The 13,350-nt window shown below is 35.6% G+C and overlaps 1 protein-coding gene across 1 annotated transcript in view; it reads left to right on the top strand.

Moving 5' to 3' along the window:
• Window positions 1-692, top strand: part of LOC129729092 (ubiquilin-1) — a 73,614-nt gene extending 72,922 nt beyond the window's left edge. The window contains exon 5 of the mRNA XM_055687571.1: window positions 544-692. Coding sequence (XP_055543546.1) covers window positions 544-620 — 77 coding nt within the window. The 3' untranslated portion in view covers window positions 621-692. The remainder of the gene's footprint in view (window positions 1-543) is intronic.
• Window positions 693-13,350: the final 12,658 nt, after the last annotated feature.

Genomic DNA, 13,350 nt, shown 5'->3' with positions numbered 1-13,350 from the left:
ATATATATATATATATATGTTAAGCAGACGATTCCAAAACAGGGATCACTTATCAGCAAAAACATTTTCAAACTTGTAAGATTTTTAAAATTTGTGTTTGAAATGTTGGCTACACTGCTTAAAATATTTTTCCGTATTTCAGTCCTGCTGCGTGCATTGCCATTATATAATATCATTGCTATTATATAACATGTCGTCCATTAACATTACATTACATGTCGTCTAAAATTACACTTTAAAAAAAAATACAAACGTAAAATGTTTTCGAACACACGAAACCGCGAGACATGGTAACTTTGTATCACTAAGAACTCGTATAAGACAAATTTTATGGTCCAGAGCAAGTAGAACATGCACAAACGTCCTCACTACACGTTATAGTGCCTTTAAGAGAGAAATGCAACAACGTATCGAAAGTTAACTATCGGTTTTTGAACAAAGATGAAAAAATACAAACAAATAAAGCGAATACTTTTCAGATTAATGTTGTTTAGAACCTTGTCGCTCTATAATTCATATATTTATTATTTATATCTTTTGCAGCCCTCATTGCATCATTTGGTGATATAAACGGAGCAGTAGAAAGGCTTTTAGCTTTGGGGCAACTATCTCTGAGTTAACGTGCGCATTCTGAAGGTGACAAATATTCATATAATACATTGAAAATAAACAAATAGCAATATTCAATATTACATTTGAATTTATTCGTTTTAACAAGTCCCAGCCTTTTATAAAGTATACCTTGTTCCATATAGTCTCGTGTTTGTCAACCTAAGTTTTGGACCAGAGGAAACTTCGAAGTAACAATCAAAATGCTTCAAGGACTTAGGCTTGTTTTGTTTTTAGCTTAGTTAGCCTGCGTTAAAGTTTTTGATTATGGCTTCTATTACAGAAGACGACGCGAGCGGCGAGTTACTCGTCTGACCAATTTTGATATTGCAGATGGCGAGTTGGCTGGATTCTGAACGAGTAGCTCGTCTATCACTCACCGCCTCGTCAGAGACTGCGGGCGATGCGAGTTGCTCGCATCGTCTGCTGTAAAAGTGGCCTATAATTTAGATTTATTTGTTAGCCATAAAAGATGATCCACAATATTCTTTACAACCATTCTATGCATGATAGTCCTTCTAATGATCAAATAAAACCAAGAACTTGCACGCTATGATTGTGTCTAAAATGAAACTTGATATTTATTGTAACTTAAGCAGCCGAATGCCATGATAGGCTTGTTTGGTTCATTATATGCCCTGGTCTGATCAAATTGAATGAATCGGTTATGATAAAGGATTTTGGATTTGTTCGAAAAATTATCCGAAAACAACATATCGTCTTGAACGGAAAACCCAAAATAATCCACCTAGCGGTCAGACCCAGCCTTTCTTCTTCTTTTGTAAAAATAGATTCACATGATTGCTTCAATCGAATAAATGTATATTCACTCTTTAGGTTCTAAAATATTAATCTGTACATATAAAAATGCAGTCCGGTCTGTCTGTCTGTCTGTCTGTCTGATCCATATAGGCTCGCCCTGGGTAAGGGGTCCATTATTCTTTTGTCTCTGCTGTAGCATACCTACATTATTCCATCGAGCTCGAGTAATATGATATAACACACGCGGCACTATGACATCGTGGGAACGATCATTTCTACCGTTCCCACTGCATATGTGTTCGATTAAAAATGTACCTTAGTCAGCATGCTTCAAGCCATGCTTCAAGCCAGGCTAAAACTTACCCTGAATAAAGATATTGTTACCTCAACCACCGAGTGTTCTAGACGGAATTATTATCACTTCCCTACCGGTCAAATAAGATATTACATGGCTGACCGCGCCAAGTGGCCGGACCAATAAGCCTTCTCCATAATGGGGAAACAACAATCAAAAACAACAGACATTACGGGCGATGCCCATGTGAACGTAATTAATGAACTAGCAGCAGTGAATAACGATCGCCATAGCGATCATGAACTAAAATTGTGGGTGCTAATAGCACTAAACGTTCTACAAATACTATATAAAATATACAAGTGTCATCAAAAGAGACTAACGAGAAGAGCATTCGCAAAGGGATGCAAGTCTCAAAACGCGAAGAATAGCGAAATTAGTGAAACAACCGTGCGTAGTGTAAATCAATAACAACAGTGCGCAGTTTACGGAGCACAATGAAATGACAACCGAAAAACAGCGATTCGCGCAGAGAAGAACGCCCCACGATCTAAGGGACATTAACATCTAGCCACTCAACAGCAGTAGCAGCATCGCGAATATGTGCGCAGAAACGAGCGCCATCGGACCAATTGCGATATAATAACAATCAGCAGCAATGCAGCAACGGAGGGGCGCTAAGCTGAGATTAGGGTTGTTCCCATTCATTGCAACCAAAAAACGTTGCAGATTAACTATTTGCAACTATTTGTACAGAATAATCTAAAACGTTGCGATTTATTCAATGAATCTAATCTATCATTTCGTCATCTTGTCGCAGCAGTAAATCAATCGTGCGGCGCAAATCTGGATGTATGGAGTCAATAATAATTATACCATGCTGTCAAATATATATGAATCAAGTGAAACTGAACAGTAGACATTTCAATAAGATTATGTGAAGACAAGGAAGTAAAAATAAACTATGCGGAAGTTAAGCAACACGATTGCCAAGTGGATTCAAAGCTTCTGCGTCTAACCTAATGCGATGTTTATCGATAAAAATGAAACAATACCTATGTATATACCCAATACCCAATACAATAAACAATGGTATGATGAAATATCTCTTGTACAGAAAAAAAGTAAAAGCTTGTTTCATGCCAGATTTACAGCAGGAGGAGACAGGTTTTAGGAGCAAAATAAGCGAAAATGAAAAAAAAAAAATTAGATGGTAACAGTAATGAATAATTCAACCATTTATTGCCGTACGTATAGACAAAAAAAAATAATATGCATAAATAAATTATCGAAAGACACAGATTACACATGTATTACTGTTATAGTAGTCTCTTGAGCATTGTGAGATAAGTTTAATTGTGAAACCGAAAAGTAGTGCGTATTCGGCAATAATCAAACTTCTCTAAATAATTAAAAATTTGTTAAATACACACAAATAACATGGAACGAAACGAATTACCCATTAAGGAGCAACTGCAAAAAAAAGGCGACGATAATACAAGTAATAGTTTGAAGCTACTGAAAATGGTAGAGAATAGGTTAATCATTAATCATATCTGAGGCTATACGAAGAGTGGAAACAGTGAATGGATAAATACTTAGAAACATGCAAGCAACCATAGCTATTATCAAAAAATAAATTTTTAAAAAGATGCAAAAAAAACATTGGCGATTACGAGAAACGCAATACTAATAGTAAGCAGTATCAAAAAAGGAAGAAAATTGAGTCACCATAAAACAAATAATCCGGATTCAAATCGATTCAAACAAAAATAATATTACAAAAATAAAATATTTCATAACGAATAAAAATATTTCAAATAAAAGTACAGAGAACAGTATAAAAAATAATAATAATAATAATAAATCAGGTTTATTCTAGGACAAATAACCCATTGGAATAAATTACGGGTCTTGTGCGTTTTTATTTTAGTTGAAAAAAAATGTAAGATTCAAAATTAAAGCATGCTGGAAAAACATATCAGCAATTCAAACTTAAATATTTAACTACTAACCAGCCAAAAAAAAATCTAAACTAGGTTAAAATCAACTTTCAGCTAATTTCAGTTATGTTCAATTTCATTTTCACCCCCTACACTACAAACTAGTTATGCTCCTCATTCATTCCTTGCAGACAATTATTCTATATTTTCAAAAAAATAAATCTTTATGAATTTCACTTTATTATAATTTTTTTTTATTCCGGTACACGAGGCTGGTCACTTCTGTGTACCCGAATAAAGAAACAGCTTTCATCTTGAGCTTGACCAGCCTAAGGTGGGAGTAACATTTTAACATTAACTTGTTTTTGTCTCATTTTCACTTACCAAAATTTTTCCTTTATTCAAAATAATCCTTTTCCTCGAGCTCTAAAACTAAACTAAACTGAAATACTACAATTAAAAATTGTCGTTATGAGAGCGCGGTGAAAGCCCGCAACAATAAAAATATATATATACATATATATATATATATATATATATATATATATATATATATATATATATATATATATATATATATATATATATATATATATATATATATATATATATATATATATATATATATATATATATATATATATATATATATTTATTTATTTATTAAAGAGCTGCTAGGTGAATAGGCTCAAAATCCCTAGCAGCCTGCCCTGCTATGCGAATAGGCTAAAAATCCATAGCAAGGCATAGAAATTAAGAAAAATATATTCCTGGTAGCCATGTTATAAAATATAGTAGAATAGGGTAGCAGGCCTGCACCCAATCAATAAATAAAATATTAAAAATAATTGGATGGAATTTTGCCCCAGATGCCCGAACCAAAATGGTTATCGGATGCCCGGGTGAATAAGAAGTGCACGGACTCTAGCGTCTCGTAGCCATAATAAGTTAATTTTTCAATACCCCGGATGCCTGGCACTTTAAAGATGACCAGAAGGACGTCACAGGATTAATAAGAGATTTAAACTTTAATCCTTTACGACCATTTTAGTTACCTCATTTACGATCATTTTCAATAACTATTGTGTAATAAACATAATCATAACTTTATTATATCATAAAAATATTACAAATTTTTAAATTAAACACAGCAAATAGAAAAGCAGTCCAATTATATACCTTAAATTAAGTAATTTCACAACCTAAAATTTATACACGTATTATCAGTTAACATAATATTGCTAACCTTTTCATTGGTTTACTAATCCTTATTATTCCTAATTCCTAATTATATTTCTAATTATATTTCAATTCGTTTTAATATTTTTATCTAAATTATCTTTATCCAACAAATTTATTCAACAGTACCAACTCATATATAACCATAACATTACAAAATATGACATAAAAATAATTATCATATTTTTCTTATTTTCACAAACAAAGCAATAACCAAACTAAAACATTACATGACATTAAAACAAACGTAAAAAAATAACCTTACCTAAATTTGAAAAAAAAACACAACAAACAGTTTTTCCATAGTCACGAAATATGTGCTAAACAATTCTGCTAAACCTGACCTTAGATAATATAAATTTATGTGTTTATGTAACATTGTTAGAAACATTGCATTCATATATTTTTGTTCTCATCTGATTATACTTAGAGTATAGTCTGACAGAGCACCTATATCAATGCAAATTCTACCAAATTACATAATCAGTGTCTCATTAATTTGAAAAACTCAAAATCTAATACATATTTCTCAATTTTAAAAACATTTATAAAACAAATTACTTAAATCAGTCATAAACCGAACAGATTAGCAAAAGACTCATCAATAACACTGTAATATTTTCTTAGATTCATTTTTTTTAAAGATCATGTAATATTATTTTCATTTAATTATAATCCGATAACTTTCACAATACTAGCAACAACAACAAAAAGTTGCAAATAAAATACAGAATAAAAAAACACAAGACGAATCTCACATCTTAAAACAAAAAAAAACGTTATTAATATTTATAAAAATATTTTCTTAAAAAAAAACTTGAAATTTAACTTTAAGACCTCCTATAACAACAATAAAAATAGATATTAAAATAAATGAAATATAAGAATATTAAACGTTAAAGAAAAAAAAAATTTTTTTGTTTATTTTTCTTTCGCAAATGACTAAATCATAATAACTCATAACAAAACTTATTCAACTTATAACGAAAACAAATTACCACTAATTAAATAGAACTAATTATGTAGATTAATTATAACACCTAGAATTCAAATCATCCCTAAGTACAAAACCAATTTCAAAACCTTAGCCAACCCTACATTAATTACATAAATACATTTCATCAATTGCACATTTATTATCTTCACAGCAAAATCTTATCCTTACAGCTAGATCAAACACATATATTCAATCAAAAATAAAAATAAAACTAATTCTTTTTTCAACACATAGCGATTCAACGTTACATAACTTCAAATTTCTAGACAATCTTCATCATCCACAATAGATTGGAGCGTTGGAGAAAGATCACAGACATCTCAATAAATATCTGAGATCTTTACCCAATAAGCACCAATGGATTGGGACGATACGACAAAATTCTTAGCTACACCACTAACTACTATACCACAAGACAAAATTTGAAAAAAAAACAAACAGCGAAAACTAGTAAAATAAAATAAAAATAAGCAATAGGCAAAAAGAATATAACATTTACAAAAAAAAAAAACAAAAAAAAAATAAAAATATCCAAAAAAAAATTACAATCAACGTTCGACAAAAATCGACATCGACATTACATTAAAAATATATTTTTAGGCATGTTTTCGGATATGAAAAACTTCAGAGATAAATCAATACGAAATTCAATAGTAGGAAAATACATAAACAGGAAAGTTATCTAGTATCTGATTTTGGTATGCCTGATGTAGATTTCAAAATAAATGTAGAAGGAAGTATATATTTTAAAGAATGTTTGAACAACAAATTGAAAAAACAAAAACAAGCGTTTAGAAGTTCACAAAAGCAGACTGATAAAATTCAGAAACTAAACCTTCCCATCAGGGGGTAGAAGTTATATAATTTCAAAGTACACAAAAGAACAAAAATTATTAATACAATTATTATAACATTAGATCTTATTAAGCTTAGAAGCGTGCTGACAAGTAATAACTTATTCCATAGCGTCATTCTTTCCAAACGGGGAAGGTGTAGCATACCTACATTATTCCATCGAGCTTGAGTAATATGATATAACACACGCGGCACTATGACATCGTGGGAACGATCATTTCTACCGTTCCCACTGCATATGTGTTCGATTAAAAATGTACCTTAGTCAGCATGCTTCAAGCCATGCTTCAAGCCAGGCTTAAACTTACCCTGAATAACGATATTGTTACCTCAACCACCGAGTGTTCTAGACGGAATTATTATCACTTCCCTACCGGTCAAATAAGATATTACACTGCTCAAAATAATTGAACAGGAAACGCAAAGCTTACGCTGCAGTGCGTACCATTTTCCTCCATGAAGAAAATCGATTGTAATCCAGAACTGGAACGAAAACGAAGTGTAGTAACACTGAAGTTCAAACTTCTTCGGTTGTCGGTTCTGTTGGCTCGGTAGTTTTTGGCCATTCTTCTGGCAGTCGGAGGAATGCTGGTCCATTAAACCATTGGCTTTCCTGGTTGAAATAAGATCCCCGCCCCCAGTTGGTTGCCTCGTCTGCTGGGTTCAGCTTGGATGACACCCATCTCCATTCGCTAGTTTCTGTACTTTCATTACTCCTCACCCGATGGCCCACAAACGGCTTGTATTGACGCGGGTCAGATTGGATCCATGTTCTCGCTGTTGTGGAATCTGTCCAAAGAAACCTTTTGGAGAACACAACGGGATGATTGTCCTGTACGAATTTTAGTAAACGTGTTCCGATAACTTTTATAGGTCGCCTCAGTGGCTCGGGGAAAGGTGCATCTCGGTATTTTTACGGTTGATACGAACTCGATCATCTTTTTGCTCGAACGCCTTATCGCCTATTCCTTCATCCCACTCTGTCCCTGCACGCCACAACTCCTGAATGAGCACTTTACCGTGGATTATGAATTGGACAAGGTGTCCCAATAAATCGAATAGAGGCATGACACATCGCAGCACTTGGCGTTTGGTCGGTCTAGTGCCACTGTCCAGTAGATGTCTTACCTCTTCACTCATGCGAGTGGAAAAGCTCAATTCATCATCCAAACCTGTTGACCAGAGCATCCCGAGTACTCAATCCAAATGTTCACTACGAACTAGGTACAAGTTCTTGATGTCTACTGCCGCCGACTCTCCAAGCTCTATCAAAACCTTTTCGCTGTTCGATCTCCAGTTCCGCAGATGAAATCCTCCGTTACTGTGAACTGATCGTACCTCTTAAGAGACCGTCTCCGCTTCAGATTCGCTGCCAAAGCTGTCGTGGTAATCGTCGACGTAATGGCACTTCAGTATTTCCTTGACAGCTCCCAGCCGACGTTCATAACGTAAATATCCGCTGCCCCACCAGGAGTGTCACTCCACAGGAAGCGCTAAAAGTTCCTATCGGATGGTTGTATAGCCAATTGATGAAACATCTGTTCTATATCCGCACTAACAGCTATGGCATACAGGCGAAAGCGAAAGAGTATTGCCGGCAGCAGGGTAAGTTGATCTGGCCCCTTCAGTAAAACACTGTTCAGCGATACACCGGAAACCTTCGCCGCCGCGTCCCATATGAGACCAGGTACCAGGTTTGTTGGGATTTTTAACTGCTCCCAACGGTAAGAACCAAATTTCCCTGGGTTCCGCGCTTTCAAAATCGGCTGTAGTTGCTCGCTGCGCGAAACCTTTTTGGATATACTCTTTAATTTGACGGCTTATATTCTCCCGTAGGACCGGATCGCGTTCCATTCTCCGTTGGAGGCATTGATGTCTTCGTAAGGCCATGCCATAGCTGTCGGGTAGTTCGATATCGTCCTCTTTCCATAGCAGACCCGTCTCGAAATGTCTGCCAACACGCTTCGTTGTTTTCTCCAACAGTTCTTGTGCTCGCTTCTCCGCACTGAGGTTGGAACCATACTGTCCAACTCCATTCTCTTCTACTGCAAAAAACTGCTTAACCGTCTCATTTAACGAATCATCTTTCGCACAGCCACAAATGTGGAAGCTAAACTCTTGGTTTGTTTTCGACCTCCTCCGCCCATAGATGCACCATCCCAGTCACGTTTTTACGACAATCGGACCGGATCCATCTCCTTCTCTTGTCTTTAACGGCACAGCAAGTTTTAAGTTGTCTATCCCGATTAATATAGCCGGTCCGGCATTACGGTAGCTTTTTATAGCTGCGGCTGTCTTAAGTAAGCGAACCTGTTAGCTGCCTCCTCGAAATCGAAAGATTGCGACGGTAGGTCCAAACCATGCACGGTACGCGCGTTCCAGTTTATACTGCCGCTGCTGGTCCGACCCCGAAATTGTAATGGTTACCCCATGTGACTCCTTCTCCATCCTCGACGTGTTTCCGGTCCATCTGAGGCATAGAGGTTGCGGTTCTCCTACCAAACCAAGCTGGGCTACCAGATCGCCTTCGACTAAAGTCAGAGACGAACCCTCGTCTAGAAAGGCAAAGCTGCTTACTTTCCCAGATTTCCCGTACAACGTAACAGGGTAATTTCTCGGTCAGGGAATATCAGGGAATTTAAAATGAAATCAGGGAAAATTTCAGAGGCTTGGGATTTTTTTACGGTTTTTTGAGTTGTAAATATGCAAAAAATAAAAATAATCGATCATTTTTCAATTGACTGAAACGATGCACTCTTAATTGGCTTAGTAAACAAAGTATTTGTTCCAGAAAGATGAATTTTCCTGAAAATTTCTAGAACGAATTTGCTAGAAGAACGTATCCATTTTAGCATAAGCTTTATTTAACCCTATCCTCGCGGAGTGATAGGGTTTTCCTCGATAAACGACCTTCAAACTCTTTTTACTCAGCAACCACATGCACAATTTGCACAGAAGCTATTGTAAATTTAGGATCGATCTGTTCTCCAACCGTTCAAATAGTTCCATCGTTAAAAATTTCAAGTTTTTTTAAACGGGGAATGGATTAGAGCATTGTAGCACGGGATTTTTTATTGTACAGCAAAACTTTTTAAAAATGATCTGCAGGGAACTGATGATACCCTGAACAGGGGCTCGTAACGGTTAGATAATGCAACAGTAGTGACTTTAGTTACCAAAATAACAAGAAATAGGGACTTTAATTTTTTTAAGTGTCCAAATAGGCACTAACAAGTCATCAAGTAGTGCGCGCATTTTATACAAATTACTACTTTTTTTTGTGAAAACCAGTGGTTAGACGAGATTTTTTTCTTCGGTCTCTTGCACTCCATTATCAGCACGTTCACAATTACATCCGAACTATTGACGCACCTTCTAACAACGCCTGAGCAAGCTTCACTATCGCCATTGCTATAGTCCAGTAGGGTAGAGCGGGGCTAGTTGGTCATTTTTGGTCAAAGTGTTCTGTAACTTTTTGTAGGAAACATTATGACAAAAACTCATTACATGGAAATGTTGTGTTAAGTCTAAAGCATCTAGAAAAAATATAAACTGTACAGAATAGTTTATGATTTTGCGGATATTCTATGTTTTTTGAGTGGATGTCAAATTGGGTAAATTGACCGTTCATATTTCGGAAGGACAATTCAGTTTTTATTCCTCACTGCATTAGCGGCAGCCTGTAGCATCTCAGCGGAGGTCAAACCGCATCCAGTTTTTTGTTTATACGTTCGCTTTCCGAAATCCCAAACCATCAGAGAAGTAATTCAAAATTGCATGAAAAAAATCGTGTTACTCTTTCATACCTGACAAGAAGTATATGTTGAAATTTCCCTAATAGTTTGGTTGGGAACTAAATCAAAAACAATAAGGATTGAATTGAGAACAGGGGCCAAATTCTAGATTCGCATCTGCAATCACAAGCACAAAACTATAGCTACATTAGTTTTTTTTTTCGGTGAAAGCTTGCTTACGCCGAAATTTTCATCAGATAGAAAGCATTTGTCGATGCATTAGTGTACGTTATAGTTATTTTAGATCAATGACTAAGCATTTATATTGCACAAAAAAATATTCATCAAAATGACGATGAATGGAGATAACTTTTACCAAATAGTTTATCACTTCAAATAATTGGTTTTGCTAAACAAAGCAAACGCTGTTTTCGCTTGGATTAAGTTTGCGTCACGAAATGCACTGGTTGCATTCACTTGGTTACTTGCATTCATTAAGATGTGCATATGACCAACCAGCCCCGCTAGTATGTGACCAACAAGCCCCTCATGTATTAAATATGTAAATTACTCGAAATATGTGAAAATAGAATTTTGGCGAAAGTTTGCTTTACACAACTTAAAACTAACGAAAATGACTTTCATAATACGTTGAGCCATGTTCATTTCAATTTGGCTAGCTTTGTTTAAACAAAAAATTTCAACATGAAAACCGAGTAGAATTGATGGCCAATTTGGCAGCAACCTGTATTTATTATACGTTCTAATTAAAACTGTACTTCATTTTGTCGTTTAGTTTCTCTGGTTATCAACTACGTATCACCCATGTAATACGATTTTTTAGATACGTAGATTCGAAGATATTCTCATTGACCAACTTGCCCCGTAACCAACTAGCCCCGCTCTACCCTAATCGAACAAAACTTTCTTGCAACCTATTTATAGTTTGAGTGTGTTCATAACTCGAAATATAATCAGTCCAATTAAAGACGAAGTCACACTTTAATGTTATCAAATTTCTGACGCGATATTTTAACCCGCAGAGTTAATTATCATTGAATTTTCAAAGCTATAAAAGTACCTGGTAACGATGGGATTTTAAAAATTTTAATTAAAGTTCTTGATACATTCTTAGAAATTGTTTCAAAATGAATATTCCCTACTCATGGGCAGCGATGGAAAAAAATCACCTCTAGCGATTTTGAATACATATAAAGCAAGCCTAAGATGCGTTGACATCGTCGTCAGTATGCGAATAACAAAGTATCGGTGTTGGTTCATTCTATTTGCTTTCCTTTTTACGATATATTGCTTGTCGTTAGTGTACACCACAACATATGGTTCTCAATGTGCACAACTCGATGAAGTTGTTCGTCTCTGTTACACAGAGCGATCAGATCTTGTTATGTTCTTACTCATGAATATGATTTTTTGTCAGAAAAAGAAAGAAAATGACAATGTATGCTCTCCTACTCTCGCTCATGTCAACCGCTGCCGAAGTAGTCCCTTCCCCCACACTTTCCCTCTCACCGCACCACACCTCTGCTGCTGCTCAGGCGACATGATATTCTTCTGCTGCTATTCTTTGTTCCCCTAACGACCGGCATATGGAGAGACAAACGCAACGAGCGAATCGCTTCTCAGAGCAGATGTAGTCTAGTCATGTGTTTGTTTTCTCCCAGAAACCTACGCACCATATCATCATTTCATTATGTGTTGAGAGGATTCAAGTTTAGTCGCGGTCTGTACACTTCATGATGTATACATGTGGAGATTAAACGATGATTGCATCATATTCGTTTCGTTTCCATCACTGCACATGAGTGGAGGACTTGACGGTGATTTGTCAAGCGTATTTCCAAACACAAAGCTTAATTAGAAAAATTACAATATAAATAACATTATAATAATAACATAATAGTAACAACTTATTGAGATCAACACAATAATTGCAATTCGCTTTCTTACGAATATAAAAAATACCGTTGATCACAAAGAAATCTGTGAACAAACAGTATTTGAAACAAATCGACCTATATTGCAGCCATTCAGGAGCCCCTTCGGGTGCTGCAAAAAAACATTGCAGATGGAAACTGCTTAAAATAGGTTCGGGGTGATTGGAATAGTGTCCCTGGATTGGTAACTTTAATTGATTATTGTTAAAGTTTGCTAACTTAGTTTTACAATCTGAAAACAAGTTCTGACAGAGAAAACGATAAAGAAGAGATTGATATACTATTGTTTGAATTTCACCCAACACATTTCGAGTATTTCGTCTGAATACACAGGTGGTTCCATAAACTGCTTAGAATATGTTCCCTACACTATTTGAGCTTTGGGACAACTTGTTTTCACTTTTGTCGACCAGTGTAATTTTTATTTTCAATTTTATCAAACTGGACGTGTTTCTCAACAAAAAAAGTAGGAGGTTGTATCCAAGACACGACCGCATAAATGACGTAGAACTACGTACACTATTAACAAATGCATTGAATGTTTCATTACCCTAGTAACACAACTGGTTTTATCAAAGTTTCATAGCGCTTTTTTGGCTGTGTTGGGTGCTATAAAACTTTGATAAAACCAATGTTTTCGCTTGGGTAATGAGTTATAATGTCTACTAATGAAGGGTTGTGAATTTCGTGAACCGGATTCAGCAGTTAGCAGAACGTGCCGAGCTAAAAACCATACACAGCACACACAGTGTGGTCCCCGTGGCTCTGTGGTTAGCGATGTCGGTCGGCTAGCTCTCCTACACGGTTGTGATATCGGGTTCGATTCCCGATCGAGTCGATGATCTTTTCGAGCTGGAAATTTTCTCGACTCAGCACTGGGGCACGGTGTATCGTTGTACTTATCCTACACATGAAAAATGTGCCAAAAACAATATCGATAACGAATTCTCTCAACTAAAAT

The sequence above is a fragment of the Wyeomyia smithii genome, chromosome 3, assembly GCF_029784165.1.
Source record: "Wyeomyia smithii strain HCP4-BCI-WySm-NY-G18 chromosome 3, ASM2978416v1, whole genome shotgun sequence".
Classification (NCBI taxonomy): Eukaryota; Metazoa; Arthropoda; class Insecta; order Diptera; family Culicidae; genus Wyeomyia; species Wyeomyia smithii.
The sequence above is the reverse complement of the archived record's forward strand: the minus strand, read 5'-3'. Positions and strand labels throughout refer to the sequence as shown.